Source organism: Hylobates moloch, unplaced genomic scaffold (genome assembly GCF_009828535.3).
Source record: "Hylobates moloch isolate HMO894 unplaced genomic scaffold, HMol_V3 SCAFFOLD_1, whole genome shotgun sequence".
NCBI lineage: Eukaryota > Metazoa > Chordata > Mammalia > Primates > Hylobatidae > Hylobates > Hylobates moloch.
The window spans coordinates 29,994,108-30,018,679 of NW_026652276.1; the positions used below are offsets into that span (position 1 = coordinate 29,994,108).

Genomic DNA, 24,572 nt, shown 5'->3' on the forward strand with positions numbered 1-24,572 from the left:
TAAAAACCTTAAAGAGCTTGGGGATACATTTGTAGGTAACACTTTTGTAAAGTATTCTGAGTTTGATTTACATAAATATAAGTAAAAGGAAGAGCAAACATATATACCAATAGATATATAAGTTAACCTAGCTTAAAAATAAAATATATGTTGAAAAAACTTAGGAAAACATTAAAAAGCTTTAACAGAGATATATTTTCATTGTAAGGTGACCTAGGATTCAGTAAACCTGGATATATCCAGTAGAACAAGTGAGAAGACTGATAATCCCCAAAAATCACTCCTTCATTTAATTATTTTTGAACCTCTACTGTATGGTAAGTTCTAATATTGTCCTAGCATATTGAGTCTATTTTTTTTAGAGGGAAAAGATGAAGTGTAGGATTGTTAAGTAGTTTGATCTTCTACTGAACTTTGAAGAAATCTTACTCCTAGTAAATCAGAACTCCTTTGCTTTAATTAAAGAAAATGTCTTATATCCCAAGCAGAGTATGCATCTTATTCTCTGTAGACATACATATGCATTAAGGATGCTGTGGAATATATTATTCATTCATTAGATAGCAGAATTTTCTCAATGAGTATCTACATAAGAATCATTTTTCTGTTTCTAGAAATTATACTTTCTGAGTAAGGATGTTTTTTCTTAAAATTTTAAAATTTACCTTTTAAATTATGTAATCAAATTAGTTACCTTTTTATTGACTGCAAGTATACTTAACATTAAATGTAGACCCCATCTGTAGCTTGTTTTGGATTTCAAAATAAGAGATTTATCCTTGACCCCATCTTATCCCTCCCTCCCTCCCTCCCTTCCTTCCTTCCTTCCATTCTTTCTTTCTTTTCTTTTTTTTTTTTTTTTTTTGACAGAATTTCACTTTGTTGTCCAGGCTGGATGCAGTGGCACAATCTTGGCTCACTGCAACCTCTACCTCCCGGGTTCAAGCAATTCTCGTGCCTCAGCCTCCTAAGTAGCTGGGATTACAGGCACCCGCCACCATGCCCGGCTGAATTTTTGTATTTTAGTAGAGATAGGGTTTCACCATGTTGCCCAGGCTAGTCTCAAACTCCTGAGCTCAGGCAATCTGCCCATCTCGGCCTCCCAAAGTGCTAGGATTACAGGTGAGAGCCACTGTGCCCCACCTATTTTTCTATTCTTGTTTCCCTTTGACATGTTTTTTTCCATTTATCATTTTATGTTAGTGTGCTAAATTTTTTATGTTCGCATTTTTGTAGATAACCTTAAATGCTTTTTTTATTAAAAAGGAAGATTATGAATAAGCAAACACATATGGAAAAATAAGGTTTATTTTTCAGCAGGATTTAGAAGTTTCCATGTTGTTGTTTAAAGATGACTATATAATAAGAGTGCATCATACCTACTACTAAAGGGCCAGACATTTTCTAAGACCCTCCTGAAAGAAATTGCATTATTTTTGTAAAGAAACCTGCTTTGCTAATTTCTTAGATATTCTGCATTGTCCCTCTAGGTACTTCCTCTACCCTTCTCTTTGCTGCTCTGTGCTTCGGGAGGATGACCTCTATGAAGTACATCAACCCGGCTTCTTGTACTCTGGCTTCTGTTTGGTATATGTTAATGAATGTGCCTGCCAGAGACAGGATGACAGTAGTTATGGGCTCCCATAACCACTGCTCCCCCTCACTTTTTAATGTAATGATTCGCCAGTTATTGGGTCTTGAACTATTTCTTGTTGCTTTTACTGCACTTTGTGCGTGGCTTTGTAAATAAGTCTTTTATTTAACTATCCTCAGATTACCCAATTTGAATGTTCTCCCTGTCTCCTTTAAGTATCCTTAAAGTTTTGACCAAGAATGCTGTGAAATAACTGAAAATCAGGGGGAAAATATATATTGATTGAAAGAGATTTTGAAAAGAACTGACAAATACAGACCCAGAGGATCTTGAACTGGTGTCTTTAGTCTTGTCTAGTGTGTTCTATGAACCCTGTAAAATTATCTGCAAGTTACACTGAGTAAATGCATTTCTCTATACCTAGTATATAAGTGTATATAACTTTCAATAGCTTTTCAAAGGGGTCTGTGAAACAAAATTAAGAAACAAAGAACTACACATTAAGGTTTAGTTCCTTAAAGATGATAATTTAAGGTCTTAATCTTCTATGCTGGTTTATTTCCAAATACATCAAGGTAGAATATTTTCTCACTCTAGAATCCTTAGGTCACATTTGGTAAGTGACTCAATATTTTAATATCATTAATATGTCATATGCCCCAGGAATACTGGGAAATGGAGCACTCCGGGCTATCCAAAATAGAAACAGGATAGCTGCTGAGACCCTTGTATTCTTTATCTCAGGTTAAACCTAAAGGTGAGATAATTATTCTAGATGTGATATTCTAGTCCTGCTGTGGCTTGCTGGATGACTCTATAAGTCCCTCATCACAATATTCCTTTCCTAATATACTTATACTTTTAATGAAACATCTGGTAGGATTTGCTATTCTTCCTGGGGTGGTGGTTAATACTTTACCTAAAAGTGTTCCCAGGGCCAGCAACAATTTCTTATAGTTTAGCCATATTTCTTTAGCCCTAAATTATATTTTCCACTCAAGGCTCTGCATTTAAGCTAAGTATAATGTTGATCTCCCATATGGTTGTCCGCTTTGATGAATCATCAAGGATAATGCCAATAGCTTCTTTTTCTACATTAAAACATTATCTTTGTCAGATTATGTTAGAAATCAGGATAGAAAATTTCCAGTGTGGCATGCTTATTTTCTCAGGAATCATTTTGCTAATACTCATTACAGATTAGTAATAATAGTTATCACTAAGACTCCAGAGGCAAACAATCTATTTGGGCAACTTCTTTTGAGATATATCCACTGTGGGCCAGAGTGGAGGCACCATCAAATGGCTTACTTGGAAATTATTATTTAATATATAATAGTCACTTCCAGGTACTAAGAGTCTTGGCTGATGTGCAAAACTTCATGAATGTCTTCCTAAAAATGCCCAAGGAAAATTAGATGTGGAATAAATATTAATTTTTATATGCAACAACATTGTATACTGAGCGAGCATGGCCCTTGCATTCACAACTGAGTCGAAATTTATCTTACTTTGCATAGTATCTCTGAAGAAGATGCATATTTTTAATTGAAAATAAGTTTTATTACATTATGTTCCAGGGAATTTTTCTCAATCTTTTCATACTTGAGATTCTTTTCAACCTTTTCATTCTACTGTATAAATAACTTTTATTAACTTTTTTACTCTTCGCTATACCAATTATTTTTTAAGAATAAAAACATGTATTTTTCCAAGAAATTGTTTAAAGATAATGTACACTCAAGGAAGTTGCATTCTATTACCTTCATAGTATTCTAGTTTGAAAATACAAGTGCAGCAAAATCCACACCTGATATGTTTTTATCATATTGAAAGACTGTTGTTATATTTGTGTGTGTTCTTTTTTCTCAAAGTAAATCACATTTCAAATACACTGCATATTTAATTATGTAAAAAATTTTAGTGACATTTTAAAAATAATTTGTGATGAGTATAATCATTTGATGTTTTCCATGAATCTGGTACTTTATAATAATAAAAATGACAACTACCTTTTATTAAGTGACAAATATGAGGCAGTGTTTCATATCTGTCTTTTTATAAGTCCCCAAATAATGCTCAAATGTATATATTATGCCCATTTTATGAATGAGAAAATGAGGCATTGAGGAGTTAATTACCTTATTCAGAGATACTATGCAAGGTAAGGTATCTCACTATCGTTATTTCTTTGTAATTAATATGTGGGTAACACCACTATGTAAAAAGCTTATTAACTGAAAATATAAAATACAGGTCTTATTTTTCTAGAATTTCATCGTGCATATTAAATATAGATTTGTCTACCCCTCTCCTCCACAAATGTTGAAATCAAGTAAAAACCAATTGTACTTAAAAATTCATAAACTTTAGAGAAGAAAAATTAAAACCTGTTAACTAATACTTCATACTAGATTTTTTTCATTTGCATAATATGCCAGTAGATTTTTTATAAATTTAAAATAAAAGCCGCCAGATATGAATATGTTACAGAATAATGCAATCTAAGACAGTTTTTAATATGAACTTATTTCTCTGTAATTAACAGTGATTTTCTCGAATTGTTTTCTGTTTCTTGTAATTCATCTTTTTTCATAGTTGATTTACCTGGATTTCAGTCTGCTTTTCAGTGGTTATTATGAATTCAGGTCTGCTTTCCACTGCTTATTGAGCTTTTCCTATGCTGAACCTTTTTCTATCTGATTATCACAGGGTTCCTCTGATGTGAACTTGATGAAAATCAAGTAGGGGCATACAAATTAAAAAAAAAAAAAAGTTAAAAAAATATATATCTGTCTAGCCATTGTCAAAAGGAAAGAACTGTTTAACAACAATTGAAGTTTACATTGTGTTTTGTCTAATACATTATTCCTGGCAGCCAGTGCACCAATGCATCCGAGAGTTACACATTTTTTTTTTCTGGTCATTAGTCCTAGGCTATAAAAATCTAATTATAGATATTTCTCTTTATTTAGGGAATGCTCTATTTTGGTATAAAACATATGATGCAATCAACTATGTAAAAATGAGTTGTGCTCTCATTAGAGTGTGGAATGCAAATGGAGTATCTCACACCCCTGTGACTTTGCATTCCAAAACTGTTCAAGGTCAAAGGGCCTCAAGTACTGGCACTTGGAAGTTCATTTTAAGGGCAGTGGGTCACCCTCCTGTTGAAAATATTAGACACTGGAATGGAGAGAGCTGAAGTGAGTTTACTGTTGGTGGTTGTAGGCACTACCCCCAAGTGAGTTGATGGATTGAGTGATATTCAGGGAGCTCCAAATTACTTGGGAGGTGGGGGTAGGGAGTGAAAACAGAAACAAATAATTACAAAGCAATTTGAAAAACGTTGCTAAATAACATGCCAAATGATTGACAGAGGGACTTCTGAGTAGAAACATGCCAGGAGAGGAGTGGAGCTAAGGGCAATTCAGAGAAACAGGTCCCAGGCACAAAATTTTGAGTGTAAGATTTGTCTGAGAGTTAGTCCTTCACCGAATTGTCTAAGACTTTTCTTGTTTGCCTTGAAAGCCCTGATAAAGCTTCAAACTGTATCCCAAGGGCAATGGCCAATTATTGAAGACAAAAAACAGATTTACATTTTAGAAAAAGATCTCTCTTGACAGTGAATTGGAAGAGGAAGAAAAAGATTTATTTATTTTTATTGTTATTTTATTTTATATTTTATTTTATTTTATTTTATTGAGACAGTGTCTCGCTCTGTCGCCCAGGCTGGAGTGCAGTGGCACGATCTTGGCTCACTGCAAGCTGTCTCCTGGGTTCACCCCATTCTCCTGCGTCAGCCTCCCGAGTAGCTGGGACTACAGGCACCCACCACCACACCCGCCTAATTTTTTGAATTTTTTTTTTTTTTTTTTTTTTTTTTTTTTTTTTTTAGTAGAGTTGGGGTTTCCCCGTGTTAGCCAGGATGGTCTTGTTCTCCAGACCTGGTGATCCGCCCACCTTGGCCTCCCAAAGTGCTGGGATTACAGGCATGAGCCACCATGCCTGGCCGAAGGAAAATATTTAAAGAGGAAAAGAGGTTATAATATACAAGCTAGATGCTAATAAAGGGTGCACAAGTAAACAATATTGTGTACATTTTTTTATTCAACATTCAGCCATGATTTTATTAAATGCGAGCTACATGTTTAAGAATTAGGGTCAGTTATTTAGTGTTGACTATGTATTTTAAAACAGGAAGAATGGTTGAAGGATAATGGGATTTATTTAGTAAGAAAAGATGCTTTGTCTCCATATTCAAATAAAGCAATGTGAGAGGTGTGTTTGAAGCAGTAAAATAAAAGAAATTAAAAATAAATGTCCAGATCTGATCAAATAATACTCTAAAGATAACAGATATCTAAATGTCATTGACCACTCCGTTTATGATAGCATAAGGTATCCGTGCTATTTTTTTAGCATCTACCTACAGATCTCCATGTTACATCTTGAATAATACAAATTTAATCATCCAGTTTCATTTTAAGTCATTTTCACATAGCTCGTTTCTGTTTAGAGTTGGACATTTATGTGAATAGTTTTACTTTAAAGCAAGTTGTTTTGAACTACTTTCTAAGCAGTCAAGAGTAGAGTTTGCAATGGAGTTGTCCTTAAACTTGAGCAGCTCCCCTAAAAAATCTCACCTACTTTTCTGACAATCTCTGGGGAGACCCCAGAGAGCGTCACATAGGCTGAGTAGATTAACATTCTATAATCTTCCACGTTGGCCTTATTTTGTTAATGCTGTCTGTGCTTGAAGGCACTTGAGAATGGCATCTCACAACTACTATTTGGACCAGCATGCACAGTGACAATGCTGAGTTTGAGTCAGGAGAGGTTTTTCTCCAGTGTTTCCAAAGTTACAAATTCTCAAGTTCATGGGCACTAAATCCAAGTAATGTTCTACACAGAAATGAAGAAAATGCTGTTCCCACATTCAATATCATGTTTAGTTACTGTGTTAGCTTCTTAGGGCTGCAGCAATGACATATGACAAACTGGGTGGCTTAAAACAATAGAAATGTATTCTCTCAGGGTTCTTCAGGCTAGATGTCTCAAATCAAAATGTTGGCAGGGCCATGGTTCCTTCAGAGGCTCTAGGGAAGTTCTGGGCATGATGGTGCATACCTGTAATCCCAGATATTCAGGAGGCTGATACAGGAGGATTGCTTGGAAAAACAAAAGATGCTCTAGGGAAGAAACCTTGCCTCTTCTAGCTACTGATAATTGCCAGCAATCCTTGGCATTCCTTAGTTTGTAGATGAATCACTCCAATCTCTACCTCCTCTTCTGTGTGACTGTGTCCCTGTGTCCAAATTTCCCTGTTTTATAAGGGGAACAGTAATATTGGATTTAGGACTTACCCTAACCCTCTGTAACCTTATCTTAATTTGATTACATTTACAAAGGCCCTATTTCCAAATTAGGTCACATTCATTCACATTAATAGTTTCCTGTGGGCATGAACTTTGAGGGAATGCTATCCAACTCAATATATTTACCCAGGCCTTAAAACAGTGTCTTATGATAAATTCTTCTACCTTATCATCAAGCTGTCTTTCAAGTCTATATTTCTGGAGCTGGACTAATCATCCCTGCCTTCTTGTACCTCCTCAAAGGTGCATAATCTTCTTCGGAATGTTAAAATAATAATTGCACCTGGCCAACATGGCAAAACCCCATCTCTGGTAAAAATACAAAAATTAGTTGGTCATTGGGGTGGGTACCTGTAGCTCCAGCTACTTGAGAGGCTGAGACAGGAGAATCGCTTGAACCTGGGAGGTGGAGGTTGCAGTGAGCTGAGATCACGCCACTGCAATCCAGCCTGGGCGACAGAGTGAGACTCTGTCTCAAAAAAAAAAAAAAAAAAAAAAAAAAACTGAAGTATTTCTTGGCTGGGCATGGTGTCTCATGCCTGTATTATCAGCACTTTGGGAGGCCAGGGCAGGGGGATGGCTTGAGCCCAGGGCTTGGAGAACAACCTGGGCAACAGAGTGATACCCCATCTCTACAAAAAATTAACAGGTTGGCCAGGTGTGGTGACATGCATCTGTGGTCCCAGCTACTGGGGAGGCTGAGGTGGGAGGATCGCTTGGGCCTGTGAGGTCGGGACTTCTGTGAGCCATGATTGCAATGGCATTCCAGGCTGAGGGACATAAAAAGACCTGTCTTAAAAAAAGAAAAAAAAAAATAGTTCGGGCATGGTGGCTCACACCTGTGGTCCTAGCGCTTTGGGAGACCGAGGTGGGTGGATCACAGGGTCAGGAGTTCGGGACCAGCCTGGCCAAGATGGTGAAGCCCCGTCTCTGCTTAAAGTGCAAAGGCAGGCGCCTGTGGTCCCAGCTACTCAGGTGGCTGAGATGGAGAATTGCTTGAGCTTGGGAGGTAGAGGATGTGGTGAGCCGAGATCGTGCCACTGCACTCCAGCCTGGGTGACAGAACAAGACTCCATCAAAAAAAAAAAAAAAATGTAGTTCTTAGCATTGTCCACTGAAAAGGCTTAGAAACAATGACCAGCCCAGTACCGTTTGGCACCCCTTAGGGCCCAGACCATACTACCTAAATATAATTTCATCTTAAAATAAACAATGACTTTTTGGAAGTGTGGCAGATTCCATGTTTGAGGGAAAAATGTACAGGATGAGCCTAAAATATCTTGTTGTATCAGAAAAACGTTATCAAAAGTTTCTGGGGTCATGTGAAAAGGATTCCAAAGACAATCCTGGCTAGAGATAAGACAATCTGAGTAGTAATAAGAATAATAACTGCAATGAATTAAAACATATCAAATATTTTTAAGCACACAAGTTCATAATTATACTAAAAACCCTAATTGGTCACCTTTGGATCCTAACTTTCCTGTATAAATTTATTCCTCAGGGTAACCGAAATGGTTGATGAAGGAAGTTTTGTTTTGTCTTGTTTTTCTAAAAGTATTCCAGTTGATAAAATAAAGAGGAGATGATAGAATTTAGAATTATAATGTCATAATTTTGCAACCCCTAATGAAGTAAAAGGTCCAGGCAATGGCCATAAATGACTGCTAAATTAATACAAAGAGAAACATCCAGACATTATATGCTCTTCTGAAGGAAGTTCACATCACTACCTGTGAAATGCTCTTTTTTTTTTTTTTTTTCCTTTGAGATGGAGTGTCGCTGTCTTGCCCAGGCTGGAGTGCAGTGGTGTGGTCTCAGCTCACCACAGCCTCTGCCTCCTGTGTTCAAGCGGTTCTCCTGCCTCGGCCTCCTGAGTGGTTTGGATTGCAGGCATGTGCCACCAAGCCTGGCTAATTCCGTATTTTTGGTAGAGATGGAGTTTTGCCATGTTTCCCAGTCTAGTCTCGAACTCATGACCTCAGGTGATCCACCCATCTCGGCCTCCCAGGGTGCTGGGATTACAGCCTGAGCCACTGCACCTAGCTGAAATGCTCTTCCAAAAACATTGAGTCTAGCTTAGCTCAGCATTGGCTAATAGAACTTTCTGTGATAATGGAAATGTTCTATATCTGCACTGTCCAATACTGTGGCCACTAAACACATGGGACTATTTAAATTTAAAATAAAATTTTAAATTCATTTAGTCCTGCTGTGGGAAGTCAGGGACCCCCAAACAGAGGGATCAGCTGGAGCTGCAGCAGAGGAACATAAATTGTGAAGATTTCATGGACATTTATCAATTCCCAAATAATACTTCCATAATTTTTTATGCCTGTCTTTACTTTTTAATCTCTTAATCCTGTTATCTTCGTAAGCTGAGGATGTACGTCACCTCAGGACCACTGTGATAATTGTGTTAACTATACAAATTGATTGTAAAACATGTATGTTTGAACAATATGAAATCAGTGAACCTTGAAAAAGAACAGAATAACAGTGATTTTTAGGGAAAAAGGGAAGACAACTATAAGGTCTGACTGTCTGCTGGGTCGGGCAAAAAGAGCCATATTTTTCTTCTTGCAGAGAGCCTATAAATGGACGTGCAAGTAGGAGAGATATTGCTAAATTCTTTTCCTAGCAAGGAATATTAATATTAATACCCTGGGAAAGGAATTCATTCCTGGGGAGAGGTCTATAAACTGCCGCTCCGGGAGTGTCTGTCTTATGTGGTTGAGATAAGGACTGAGATATGCCCTGGTCTCTTGCAGTACCTTCAGGCTTACTAGCGTGGGGAAAAAACTCCACCCTGGTAAATTTGTGGTAAGACTGCTTCTCTGCTCTCAAACCCTGTTTTCTGTTGTTTAAGATGTTTATCAAGACAATATGTGCACTGCTGAATATAGACCCTTATCAGTAGTTCTGCTTTTGCCCTTTGTCCTGTTCCCCCAGAAGCATGTGATCTTTGTTCTGCTTTTTGCCCTTTGAAGCATGTGATCTTTGTACTTACTCTCTGTTATTACACCCATTCCCCTTTTGAAATCCTTAATAGAAAACTTGCTGGTTTGAGGCTCAAAAATAAATAAATAAATAAATAAAATAATTACAATACTGTTTTCCTGCAAATATACACACCTGGTGATTATGTTTAGACCACCAGAAGCTCAGATTTGATAGTCCTGCTGCAGTACTAGTTTTTGAGGGTTAAAAGGTAAATAATACCTTATCCATGTCTTCAAGAGAGTTGTAGTCTAGTGGAAGAGGCAGAGGGTTATATAGCTTTGTGATAAATCCTGTAACAGCAGTCTCAGGATGGTCCATGAGCAACAAGGAGGCACTTAACACTGTCTTGGGCAATCCATGGTCAAAAAACGAGGCTGGAGGAACATGTTGGGGTTGCATCTTGAAGAGCATTCCAAAGCTGGTAAAATTTGTCCTGTTAACAAGAATTGATTGAGGATTTTAAAATGGAAGTTATGGAAACAATAGGAAGATTATTCTGGCTTATGAGGGTTAGGTGAATTAGAATACAGATATGGCTCAAGGAAGGAGAATATTTCTTTAGACAAGAGATGTTGGGTCGGGCGCGGTGGCTCACACTTGTAATCCCAGCACTTTGGGAGGCCAAGGCAGGCGGATCATGAGGTCAGGAGATCGAGACGATGGTGAAACCCTGTCTCTACTAAAAATACAAAAAATTAGCCGGGCATGGTGGCGGGCACCTGTAGTCCCAGCTACTCGGAGAGGCTGAGGCAGGAGAATGGCGTGAACCTGGGAGGCGGAGCTTGCAGTGAGCCGAGATTGCACCACTGCACTCCAGCCTGACAGAGCAAGACTCCGTCTCAAAAAAAGAAAAAAGAGATGTTATATTTTTAAAGAAGATTAGTAGGAGTAGGGACAGGTAGGAGGATACAAATGTCCGGGTCATTTAGAAGCAACAGGATGTCAAAGAGATGGGGGTGAAAAACTATATCAGGAAACCAAATTTCAGCCATTGATTTTTATTTATATAATGAAATATTGGGAGGAATGATTAGCTCAATTTATTGCTATGTCTTCAAGTGTAATTCTAATCCTAAAATCCCAGCAATCTCATTTAAGTAACTTTCTGAGTCTCAACTTTCAACTTCCTTATACCACTTAAAATAGACCGTTTTGAAAATGGTTTTTATTTGGTAGCTGTATTAGCTTCCTGTGGCTGCTGTAACAACATACCACAAACTTGATGTGTTAAAACAATAGGAATTTATTCTCTCACAGTGCTGATGGTCATAAGGCCAAAATCAAAGTGTTGCTTCTTCTAAAGGCTCAAGGGAAGAATATGTTCTTGCCCCTTCCAACATCTAGTAGCCCCCGAGTGTTCCTTGATTGTAGCTGCATTAACTCCAGTCTCTTTCTCTATCTTCACATGGTTTTCTTCTCTGAGTATTTCAAATCTCCTCTGATTTTCTCTCATAAGGACACTTGTTTTTGGATTTAGGGCCTGCCTGAATAATCTGGGATGATTTTATCTTAACATCCTTAACTTAATTACATCTGCAAAGATCCTTTTTCCACAGAAGTTCACATTTACAGCTTCCAGGTAGAAATATCTTTTTTTGGGGTTGGGGGACACCAATTCAACATACTACAGAAGTTATAATAAGAAAGTTTTAATGATTTTTATTTTGATAAACATATAACTAAAATTTCTGTTTAGAAAAAACTTTTTTGCTTTAAGCATTTCATTTCATAGATACTCTAAATCTTTAAAAAGGGCCATGGTTAATATAGGCTTACTCATGTGAACTCTGTCCACAGGGGCTAAGATAAATGTCATGTAAAGCATGAATCTTCTTCTCTAAGTCAGAGCAGCTGCCAATTTACATGGCTGTGACTGAATGAATAGACTTATTTTAGGAACAAATATAGTTCTCTGAATGCTGTCAATTTCCTAATTTTCTCTTAGGAAAATATTCTATTCATTCACACTCTTGAACTTTAAAGCAGTGTTTAGCCCTGTGAACATTCTAATTTTGTAGATGAGACTAAATATGCTCCTATGAAATTAATCTAATCTAGCCAGCATAGTCTATGAGCCTGTCAGTAATTTTAAGATGTGTGGTTTTATGAATAGAGTGCAGTGTTGTGAACTGTTAAAAAGTGTATAGTCACTGTCTTCTCATTCTCTATATTGCTAAATACAATGACTGAATGTGCAGCACTTTCAAAATTTTTGCATTTGTTCATTTATTCAACAAATTTGCATGAAACAGCCTACTAGGAGTTCATCAAGGGTGAGAAACATATTTAATTCATCTTCATGTCCTTGGTGTCCAACATAACAGTAATGTGATAAGGAAGAATTTCTGTCATTTTGACATTTGTTTCTATCAGAAACAAATCAGAACACATTTGGCCAATGAGTGATTACTTAAATAAATAAATAAATCTTGACTGTGTTGTAGGGGAATCCAAAAACAAATGGCATTCTCTTAAACTCGAGATGTATCATAATTTGCATTTTGTAATGTGTGAAAACCCCTGTAGACTGGTAGAATAAAATAATGCTGATTAAAGATAAATGAATACAATTAAAGTTAGTGCTATCATTTGCATAGTTGCAAAAATACAGCTCAATAAGTAATTGAAAATATCTTTCAAATGAAAAAATGTTAATTTGAGACATTTTTAGAAATAGATGAATATGCTTATGTTTGTTATTCACTTATTCATGCATCTGTTCATTCATTCATCAAATATTTCCTGACTATCCAATATATGTAAGGCCCTTTGCCAATAGTGCTGGTTATGACCATGTGGTGAAATATTTTGTGTTAAAGAATTAAACCAATTTTCTTGAATAAGGAAGACCGTTGACTTTTTTAAATTATGTTTAAATTTTTTCAACGTGGAAATTTAATATCAGATAACTATGAAATTGATCAAAGGAGTATTTTTAGTAATTATTTGTGTCCCTCATTAATATTCTTCTCAGATAACTTCAAAATATCACAGATGTAAGTATAAAATCCATTTATTTAGAATCGTGTAGTGCTTAAGGATTAGATAAATATAAATTATGAATTTGGAGACTATTGATTTTTGACAAGCATTTACTTTATGTCCAATAATGTAAAAACATTAGCACATAGGAAAATGTTTTTAAATGCAAAGGATTATAGGATGACTATGAGTAAATATTTTTAAAAAGTAGCTAAGTATTCCGTTTATTGATTAAAAACAGAACAAAATATTGATTTTTGAGTATTTCCTTTCATATGTAATTATATTCAGATGTAAATGTTAAGAAGGTGGTTTACCATAATAACTGGCATTATATAGTCATTTTATGGTATCATAATGAACAATAGGGTAAAAATTAAAGAATAGGTGTAAGTTAATAGTCCTTTGATATTTTTGATAATTTTAAGACAATAATAGATAGCACAAATATCTTCCTTATTTAATTTTAAAAGATTTTTTCTTTTGCAAACAAAAGAAAGTATCTGAATTCTAGCACATGTAATCAAACAGATTTATCATCAGTTCCACCCCACTTTTGTTAACTTCTCTGTACATTGAAGGTTTTGAATATTAAATTATTTAATACAAATAATATAACCAAATAAGGTTTGGCACATTGACAGCAATCAGTAAATGTTGATTACTACTTATTATCATGACCATTTTTACTATTAGCAGTAATAGTAGTATAACCATATTTTAGCAAATCTGAAGCCATTCATTTGAAGTTGAATTATTATTTTAGGTAATAAAGAAAAATTCTGCTAATTGAACTCTAGCAAAATGCTTTCCTATCATTAATTTCATTATGCATCCCAATCTCAGTGAAGTTAAAATGTAAAGGGATGTCCATCTTAAGTCAATAAAATACAGTGTTATTTTATTAAATACATTGACAATGAAATTCTTTTTTCTTTTTTAAACTGGCAAGATTTGTAAGCTCGGAAGACTATTGTCACAAGATAGTGATAGTATCTGCTTTGCCAGACAATCTACAGAAATTAGTATATTGATGCTCTGAGCCACAGATCATTAGCCAAGGGGCCAATCAAAGCTCTATTAATAAGTTTATTTGCCTGAGTTTTGGGTTTTAGAATTAAAAATTCAGGCTAAACTCGATGCCGTTTTCAAAATAATGTATGACAATAACCAATCCCCCTAATAATTTTTAGTTTGGGTTATTTTCCCTAGGTATATTATAATAGGAATCATGTTATCTGGAATGGTTTCAGTGCTGTCAAGAGAGACTATACCTAGAAATATAATTATATGCTTGAACATTATTTCATATTTAAGAACCAACGGTGAACCTTAATTTAAGATTAATTTAGAATCTTTATTAAAAGCTCTTTGTAAAAACCTTTATGTATATAATGAAAGAGGTAGATAAACTTGTTTTATATATTTGTTTTTATATACTGAAAGTTTATTTATATATTGAAATATGTTTATTTTCAAAATGTGCAAGTTATTTTTTCTCAAATAAAGAATAATTAGAAAGATTCTGGGATTTACAATCTTCTAAATACCTCCAAACACTATTATGCCACAGCACATTCAGATAAAATTCTCTTGATGCATTGGTTAGGTGAACATTTTTGATTATCTATTTCAGAACTTGAGTCTGTTTGTATGCTTGTACAGGTTTAAATTAAGTTGGCAATTTTTTTCTTTCCTTTTTTTCTCCTTCTTTTCAGAGGTAGGCCATAGTTTTATAGAAGCACTTCTTTGCAATCCTAATATGTAATTTTTAGGGTTATCTTTCTTTTTTTTTTTTTTTTTAAGTAGAACTGAGGTCTTGCTATGTTACCCTGGCTGGTCTTGAACTGGATTTGAACAATCCTCCTGCCTTGGCCTCCCAAAGTGCTGGTATTATAGGCGTGAGCCACCGAGCCCAGCTTAGAGTTATCTTTAACATATTGAAAAATAGAAATATAGGAAATAAAAATTGGCTCAATAACTGGCAAAAATTTATTTAATGCTTGAGCTATTTTTATACATTTTTACTATTTAAATCTATAAGGTGTTGCTTTCCTACGAGGCGCTTTTCTGAACTACATATAGAGTTCCTACAATATATTTTACCTGAAGCTTATGTATTTGCTGCTTTCACTGTTTGGAACACTCTCCCAAAATTCCGTATCTGACTAATTTATACTTTGCTTTGTTATCACCTCCTCCAGAAAACCTTCCTTGTTCCTTCAAGCCACCTTGTATCTATTCCTCATAACCTCCCGCTATTACAGAGCATTATATCATATTGTAATTTGCTTTCCTTGACCATGTGGATTTTTTATCTTATTATTTGTGCTTGGCACTTTGTAGCTGTCCCCAAAAGATGTTTGAATATAGTTACAAATGATTTAAGCGTCTCGTTCCCCATTGCTGTGCTGTTGAAGGTGGTGCTAGAGAGGTTCCAGGTCTGCCCTCTAGAGGTCTGGGCGGCAAAATTTCGAGTTCTGCTTTATGGCTAACTCCAGCTAGCAGGAATGACTCTAACTCAATGGGATTCAAAAAGATTTCATGCTTCGTAAATCTTTTTAAAAATGTACACATATTGAACTCAAACACCTATATATGTTGATGTATATTGTGTATATTTATGGAGTTGAAATCATTTTATTTCTCTGTAGTTGATAATTTGATGCATACTTTTTAAAGTTAATTCAATCATATAGCTAATATCAACATAGCATATAGTAGAGAAACAATTAGCCAATATGCAAATGAAGGATTAAGTAAGGACCTATGAAAAACAGGAGGAAGGATAATTATTGACAATGTTCCAGATTCCTACCTTACTGAAATAATTAATCATGTATTTTAGTTAAATGAATCTCAAAAGTTATATATACATACTAATATATAGCAATATTTTTACATATATAAAATATCAGTATATATATAAGGTAGGCTTAAAAGGGATTAGTTTTATAATATAAATCAAATTTTAATACATATATTTCAGGGTGCGACAGCATTGAAGAAACCTTTAATTGATTAATACCTCTCTGTAGTGTGATAGACCAGAGTCTTTCTCCAGCAATTTTCCCATGGCTCCTTTGATCTGACTAAGGCAGATCTTAGGAATTTACCTCAAAAGATGATGGGTTATTTTCTTTATAATTCAATGCCAGGTAATGGAAGTCTCAAACTCCTGGAATCAATCAGTCAAGTTTAAAAAATAAAAAAGTAAAGTTGGAAGACTGGCTTAGAAATAATTCCCTAGAAATCAGTTGGCAGACTTATTGCAAACCCAGTTGGCAGGGATAGGGAATTAGTCATAGATGAGAAGATTTTATGGCTCAAGATTTGAAACAACTTCCAGTGTCAATAGGAATCGGGATGTCTAATGTGGTTCAGGCTAACGTATGTACTCACTTTGGGAGAAGCAAAAAGAGATTTCTTTCTAGCATTTTGTGGATATTTTATTTGATGATGGATAGTTTATTTCCAAATAGGCTTCCAAGTTTGCAGAATGAGGGAGTCAACTTGGTATCTCAAAATACTGCCTGAAAGGTAAAGATTCAAAATTTGCTGTCGATAAATGTATAGAAAATATTGTGAATGGTTTCCTCGATGCAATTTTTTTAGCTCTACAAATATCTCTTTGCCTTACTGTTTCCATTTCCCATAGTTTATCTATTATCATAAAAATATTCCTGCAGTCCATGCATATCTGGATTACTAAGCAACATTGTGAATAATTTTATCAGTAGTAGTTATACTACCAGTAATAATTAACATTAGTCAAGTACTTATGGAAGACCTGCAGTGTATTCACTACCTGTTTTATGTAGATTATCTCATTTAATCTTCACAAATGACACTAGGATATAGAGACTTTTATTGCATATACATTGAGGGAACTGGAGCTTAGAGAAAATATATAACTTGCCCAAGGTCATCTGGCCAGGGAGTCACAGAGTTAGAACAAGAATCCTAGTCTTTTTGGTTCCTAACCCTGCACACTGGACCACTTTGCCCTATCAATCATGGGAACATTCTGGACTGGGTTGTAGAACAGGTCGATTAATACGCAAGCCTTTCACATTCAGTTATTTGAATGTATAAAACTATATTGCTGATCTTTATAATTTACTGCTGTTCTATGCTTGTGGTCGACTTCTATTGATGCTAATTGTCTTTATTTATTTTAAAATTTGAACTGATATAGCAAAGGATCCCTCCCCTCTTTCTTGTCTTCATATTTATTTAGTTCTCTGACTAGGATAGTAAACCTAGAAACAAAATGAGGGGAAATATATTAAGTATCATGAATCTGCTGAACATTGTGGTTCATTGATTCTAATGTCTTTATTCATTACAAATTATGCCTGGATTAAAAATAAAAAGACAATAAAATACATACCAGTCACTGTTCACTGATGAACCAAGAATTTAAGTGTCTGTTTGCTGAGATTTAAGCAATTTGATAGAAATAAGATGTGGATTTAGTCATTACAGGTTTTTACAAAATGATGGTAATTAAAGATGCTCACTAGAATTGGATTTTAAAGTGGAAAAAAAAATCCAATGTCAATAGTACCTGGAGTTTTTGAAGTCTTCAAGTTGAAGTTTTTGAATCACTTCAAATTGAGCGATTTATGTAACATGTTTTGGAATTCTCTCTTATATTTAGTAAAAAAGCACAGGTCCTTCAGAGTCAGGTGAACCTGGAGTCTGAGTCTACTCTAGTGATGCATAACTGGGAAAATTTAGCTTAGTTCCTTAATCTCTTGGAGTCTCAGTTTCTTCACTGATAAAATGGCATAATGCTACCTACCTTCGGGTGTGAGGAGTCAAATAAGCATATAAAGTTCATGGCATAAAGTAGGCATTTGGAAAATATCTGATTATTTTCCACCACATCCTTGCACTATTCCCTTCCATTTTTCCCTTGAGTCCTCATTGTCTTCTGTCTGTGGTAAATTCTGATCTTGTACAATTGTACACATTGCTCCTAATACACAACTTGGATTGCTTTCTGTAGTTCAATTCCCGTAGTTCTGCTCATGAGTTTAAAATAAGCCAAAAGTTGAAGCCAGGGGAAGGAAAGGGAAAGGGGAGATACTGATCCAAAGGTACAAAGTTTCAGTTAGCCTGGAGAAATGAGTTTTAGTGATCCATTGCACTGCATGCTGACCACAAATAAAAATAATGTGTGTGTATTTCACAGTTGTTAAAATAACAGTTGTAGTTCTAACCACAAAATAAAAATAAGTTGGTGATGTGATGAATATGTTAATCAGCTTGATTTTGCATTTCTGTGATTTACACATAAGATCAAAACATCACATTGTACCTTATAGACACACACAATTATTGTTTGTCAAATAAATAAGCCAGCGGGTCATGGTGGCTCATGTCTGTAATCCTAGCACTTTGGGAGGCCAAGGCGGGCGGATCACCTGAGGTCAGAAGTTTGAGACTAGCCTGGCCAACATGGCGAAACCCCGTCTCTACTAAAAATACAAAAATTAGCTTGGCATGTTGGTGTGTGCCTGTAATCCCAGTTACTCTGGAAGCTGAGGCAGGAGAATCGCTTAAAACCGCGAGGCAGAGTTTGCAGTGAGCTGAGATCACGCCATTACACTCCAGCCAGGGCGACAGAGCAAGACTCCCTCTCAAAAAATAAGTAAGTAAGTAAGTAAATAAATAAATAAATAAGCCATAAAATTTCTAAACACCTAAGACCATTAGTTGCAGTGTGAAGCCTTTATTAAATCCTAATCTTAATAATTCTTCAAATATATCTTAAACAAAGATAAATTTGTTTTCTATGTTTGTTGTTGTAATCTTCTCTAGTGACCTGCCTCCATTTAACTTCTTTCTGATTTCTCTCTGTCTCTTTTTGTGAAATTCCATTCTCTTAGCTAATCAATGTATAAACATTGACAATATGTTTATTTTTTCTTTCTTGCTTTTTTACTGTCCTCTGCTGCCACATCCAATTACTTATCTTCAGGACATCTCATCTCTCAATATTTTCCCCTCCTTTTCATTCTTGCTGTCATTGCTCTCTTGTTGAGCCTATCTGCTTCATGCTTAGATTCCTGCTACAGCTTTTAACCTGCATGTTTCCTGAAAAGATATTTGTAAACCATAAGTTCATCATTTCTTAAATTATTGATTTAGCCATTTCATTCCCTTTCTCAAATCCCTGCACTGACTCATCATGACCATAATGATGATAAAGCCCAACTTTCTGTAGGGTGATAAAATCTTCCATGATTTACCTCGGGGCTACATTTCCATCTGGATGTCCTGTATTTTGTGGTTGCATTTCATTATTTCTATTTTTTAAAACATTTTAAACACTTCCTAGACTTGCTTTGGTACTTAACCACTGCCAGTTTGCCAAATTCTGATAATTTCTTAAAAAATATTAAAAAGTAGTTTTTCTAGTAGTCAGCATATATGAAAAATGAGATAAATACACAAATATTTGTATTCCCTCCAAGACTTTTATTCTCTCCCTTTTTTTTTTCTTATTGGCTTTCAGAACAGTATTTTTAAAACAGAAATGTAATTTAAGTAGTAGTTAAGATTTATGGTAAATATGAATTTAGCTTTATCTTCATTAAAACAATGTATTATATTGGCTTTTAACATTGTGATTTGTTAATTCCAAAGCCTGGTTAGCTCGTTTTGCTTTTTGCCTCAGTGATATCTTATGTCCCCTTAAGCAATTTTTAAATAATCAATTTATTTTTGTACTATCTTTTAGAAAAATTTTATATTTTATTTATTGCATAAAAATAAGTGCTAGTTATTTAAAAAATGCATAAGAACATGCAGCAAAAGGTAAACATATCCTTTCCCTGTCTTGTCAATCATATAGCCTTTCCTATTTAGGACTTTAGATTTGTTTAATATTTGCATTAGCAATTATTTTGACAATCCAATTTTCACCTTTCTTATTTCTTAAAAATTATGTGTATATATTTTTTTCTGGAAGTTATACTTTATTGATTAAAAATAATTGTTAAAAGATGTGTTTATTCCACTATCCTGTTTGAATGTTACTTTGTCTAGCTTTAAGATTTCCAATTCAAAATGATTTCCAGGTTTTGCTAATATTGTTCCTCTATCTTTTAGCAGCAGACAATGGCAGTGAGAAATTTCATAACAATCATAAACATATTTCTATATTAGTAACCATCACAATAGTGGCTAAAGACGTGGGCTCCAGAGTTAGCCTGCTTCTGTTCTACAATAGAATTCTAGTTCTACAACATTTTTGCTAATGACTTTGGTCAAATTAATCAATTGCTTTATTTGCAGTTTCTTCATCAGTAAAATGAGAAGAATGATATGATAATGCTATAATCATTACATAAGATGAAGTATTTTACTACATAGCACAATTCTATATATACAATAAACTAAGTATTAGGTAGGTTTTTTAGTAGTTTTTGCAGTTATGATTATTCTCTATAATTTTTTTCTTTATATTTAGTGTCATATAACTTTACTGTGTTGAATCTAATTGTGGCTTTATTTTTTTTTTTTTTATTTTGCACAAGTGAGTTGTGGCAACAACAAACAAATTCCCAAAGAAAATAAACAAATAAAACTCATCTTTTTCAGCTCTAGATTTTTCTTTTATTTCATTCTTTCTCCATTCTTTATTCTCTCCTTTTGGGAGATCTGTTAGTATTTACGGGTCTATTTGTTACTGGTGGAGGGTCTTGACTATGAGTTGTCCAGGTTCTTGGCATTTCAAACAAAGAATTGGACAAAATGCACAAACAAAGAAATGAAAGAATGAAGCAATGAAAGCACACATTTATTGAAATGAAAGTACACTCCACAGAGTGGGAATTTGCTCGAGAAAGTGGCTCAAGAGCAATGGTTACAGAATTTTCTGGGGCTTAAATACCCTCTAGAGGTTTCCCATTGGCTACTTGGGTACACCCTATGTAAATGAGGACTTGACCCATGACCAAGTCATTGGTCACAGTAGTCGACTAATCAGAGGCTGAAGTGAAGTTACAAAGTTACACCCCATGCAGATGAAGAGCTGGCCTGTGACTAGTCTGGTTGTGAGAGGTGATCAATCAGAGGTACTTTCTATTTTTCATGTGCAATACAGTGGGGAGGAGATGGGGATTGTAAAGGGAGTAGCCTCTGATCCTTTTGTTACTTGGGTGTAGAGAGGTGGGGTTCTCTATTCCATTTAGTTCTAGGAAGTCAGAGCGAATTGGCTGTTAGGTTCCCTGGCTCCAGACACTATTCTCCTGCCTTGTATTCTCTGTATCTCTTTTGTTCATGTTCTATTTACTTGCTCTATCACATTGAGTTATAGGAAAAAAATGCTTTAGCTCAGTTTTTCAAATCATTATTTGCTTTTCAGTTGCATTTTTTTTTTTTTAACCATTCAGCTGGTCAATTAAGATTTTTGTTTTGACATTCATTTGTATTATCTTTTTCTTTCTTTCTTTCTTTCTTTCTTTCTTTCTTTCTTTCTTTCTTTCTTTCTTTCTCTCTCTCTCTCTTTCTCTCTCTCTGTCTCTCTCTGTTGCTCTTTCTCTCTCTCTCTCTTTCTTTTCTCTTTTGAGACAAGAGTTTCGCTCTGTTGCTCAAGCTGGAGTGCAGTGGCACAATCTCAGTCTACTCTCCGCCTGCCGGGTTCAAGCAATTCTGCCACAGCCTCCCGAGTCTGGAATTACAGGTTCCCACCACCATGCCCAGCTAATATTTTTTTACTTTTAGTAAAGACAGGGTTTCATCATATTGGCCAGGCTGAGGTCAAACTCCTGACCTCAAGTGATCCGCCAGCCTCGGCCTCCCAAAGTGCTGGGATTACAGGCGTGAGCCACCCCGCCCAGCCGACATTCATTTTTCAAACGTCTAAGACTTCTATATTTATTCATAACAAATTCATATTGCTTTATGGAAATGCAAAATTCTCTTGACTCTCCTCAATATTATTTACTGTGTTTATTTTAAACTTTTTTGTATTTGTATCATCATCTGTTTCTTTTGATGTTAGTACTGTTTGTTTGTTTCCTGTATTATAAGGGTTGCTTTTCCTTCAAAAAGTGGCCTTTTTCCCTGTTTATTTTATTTTTAGAATTTATTTTTGCTATGCTTTACATCTGGGTTTCATTTTTATCTCATGACAAGCTTGCCTGTTGTCCTCTGCCCACCACAAGAGAATAGGTCTGGGAATAGAGTTATAATGATAAGGCTGTAACTGGCTTCAAATACAGTGCAATTAATCTCCCTGAAGAAATTTCTTGTACTAACCTCTGTTTCTTGTATCAGCTGATCCATCTTTTAGAAACCCTGAACAACTGCCACTACTGAAACCCCTCTTCTGCATATGTTTTAAGTTCTGGCTTCTTCTGGTCTCTCACTAGAGTTGATTCCATCTAGTCTCTAGAAACTTTTGGTATATTTTGCTTTGCCAATATCAGTCTTATCTTGGATTTACTTATTAATCTTAGCATCATTTTTTGGTCATATAATGGGAGCTGGAAATGGGAAAGTGAACGTGGAGCTCAGTCTGCCATCTTGATACATTATTTTTGGTCATGTAAGTTCATTTTACCTATATCTGTTTAGTAACATTCAAATATGTGCATTTATTTAAAAACTGATACATAAATGTATGCCAAAATTATAAGTGAAACTTCTCAATACTACCAAGTTTGTGTAATTTAATGGTCACGCTATTAATATGAAGCTAAATTTATCTTATTTACTTCTTTATTGAAACATTATAAGTGCAAATTTCTTTCTGAGGCTGGCTGTAGAGAGGCTATTGCCTCATAAGATATTGATAATTTTGGGATAAAGCAATTTGTGCATATTATTTTAAATGCCCTATAATGTTTCCTTCATATCAAGAAAAGAGATGCTATTTCATCTTTTCACAGTTGTTTTTCTTGCTATCACTTTGGAGTTGATTCTGCTGGACTGAGATCTGTCAGAGCAGAATAAACAAAAGACTTTTCTTAAAAAGTGTGGTTCTCATTCAAGCTATGCTGTACACAGCACATCTAACTGTGGTAATGAGCTGTTAAGGATTCCACTAATGGCAGTTTAGTAGCTGTAGCTAAGGATTTCCCAGCCAATAAATATAGTTTCCTTGGCTATTAGGCAGAAATCCTTGCATAGCCTTTTAGCACAAGTGACATTGATTAATGGCCACAGAAAATAAATATTGTTCTCCTGGAGCAAATATAACACCCTATAAAACCAATAGAATCAAAGGAAGAAAATACAGGAGTCTAATTACTTAGGAAAGATATAGTAATCTAAGGACACACTGGGCAATAAAATTACATAGCTAAACTTTGAGGAATTAAAAAGTTTAAGGGTATTGCCTATTGGTGTGAAGTGAAGCAATAACTTCAGCAACCACTGCCCATATTTAGAAATTTAAATAAAAGCCTGAAACTACTGTTGCTTAAGGAAACATGCTAATAACTCTTTAAGTCTGGTAGTGTAGATATACAAGTTTAAATTAATATTCAAAACATGTTAAAAAGAATCCAATATTTAGGGCATATTTAAAACCAAATTTATATGTTGGAAAACCGTATTTCATATTAGAAAAACAAATATGCCAGCCTCAAGAGTTCTAAGTGTTTGTAATATTTATTTTCCACTGAGATATAAAATATAAAATTGAGAGATGTCAAAATGTTCTCTCTTTCTTAAATGTGAATAGGTTTTCAGTGTTGGATATAATTTATTTTTTTTCTTTACACATAGACCAGATGTAAATTTTCTGCTCTTCGTAATGTCCTGAGATAATACTGCATGAAGTTTATCTCCTTATAGATTCATGTAACTAAATGTATTATATATAATATCTAATTAAAATATAGATGTGATTCTCTCTAAGTGTATATTTTGGTAGACATTTTTTCTGGCCTTGACAACGTTGTTAGGGTTTTATGAATTGTTCTTAACTTGGTATTTAAGTCCATTTAAATTTCAGCTATAGAAGAATTTTTCACGTCCCTAGCTAAATTTCCTTGTAATATTTACTTTTTCTTATAGGCTCCTAATTCATAATTAGTTTCAATTCTAACTCAGTTATTTGCCATAAAACAGAGGGTAAATGATTACTAAATGAGGGGATATAGAACTTCACCTTCTTTCCCTTAAAACCCCCATCTGGCTTTCTTACATTGTTTTCACCACCAAACCAGTTTTCTTAACTATGAATATAAGAGATCTGCTGAAGTAACATCCAATTAATATTGCAAACACATTTCTAAACTTTAGTAGTCTCCATCTGATATAGGAAAAACTGTGTGATTTCTAATTCCTCATTTCTCCAAGTGAATGTTATGTATCTGGCCATGGAAATTCAGGGTAAATGTAATAACTCTTGGGCTGTATTATCTGAGGATTAGTCTTAGCAATCAAAAGTTGTCAGAGGCAATATTGATGAATATCAAAGTAATGTATATTTGATACATTCCTGCTTTCTTATTGATGTGAAAAACATGAAACTAAATGGTAGTGTTAATACCTTTATTAATTTTACAAAGTGAGGTTATAAAATCTTCCTTTTCAGACAATGTCATAAGATTAGAAACTGTGACAATATATTTTAGAAAGGAATTACT

At 34.8% G+C, this 24,572-nt stretch overlaps 1 protein-coding gene across 7 annotated transcripts in view; it reads left to right on the top strand.

The window, feature by feature from the left end:
* ERBB4 (erb-b2 receptor tyrosine kinase 4) overlaps nt 1-24,572 on the top strand; it is a 1,173,590-nt gene that overhangs the window by 530,075 nt on the left and 618,943 nt on the right. The window contains exon 1 of one of the 7 annotated variants that reach the window (XM_058438821.1): nt 216-317. The exons of the other annotated variants lie outside the window; for them this stretch is intronic. Within the exon in view, the coding sequence (XP_058294804.1) occupies nt 315-317 (3 nt within the window). The 5' untranslated portion in view covers nt 216-314. Of the gene's footprint in view, nt 1-215; nt 318-24,572 lie in introns of those variants that run through there. 7 annotated transcript variants of the gene reach the window in all.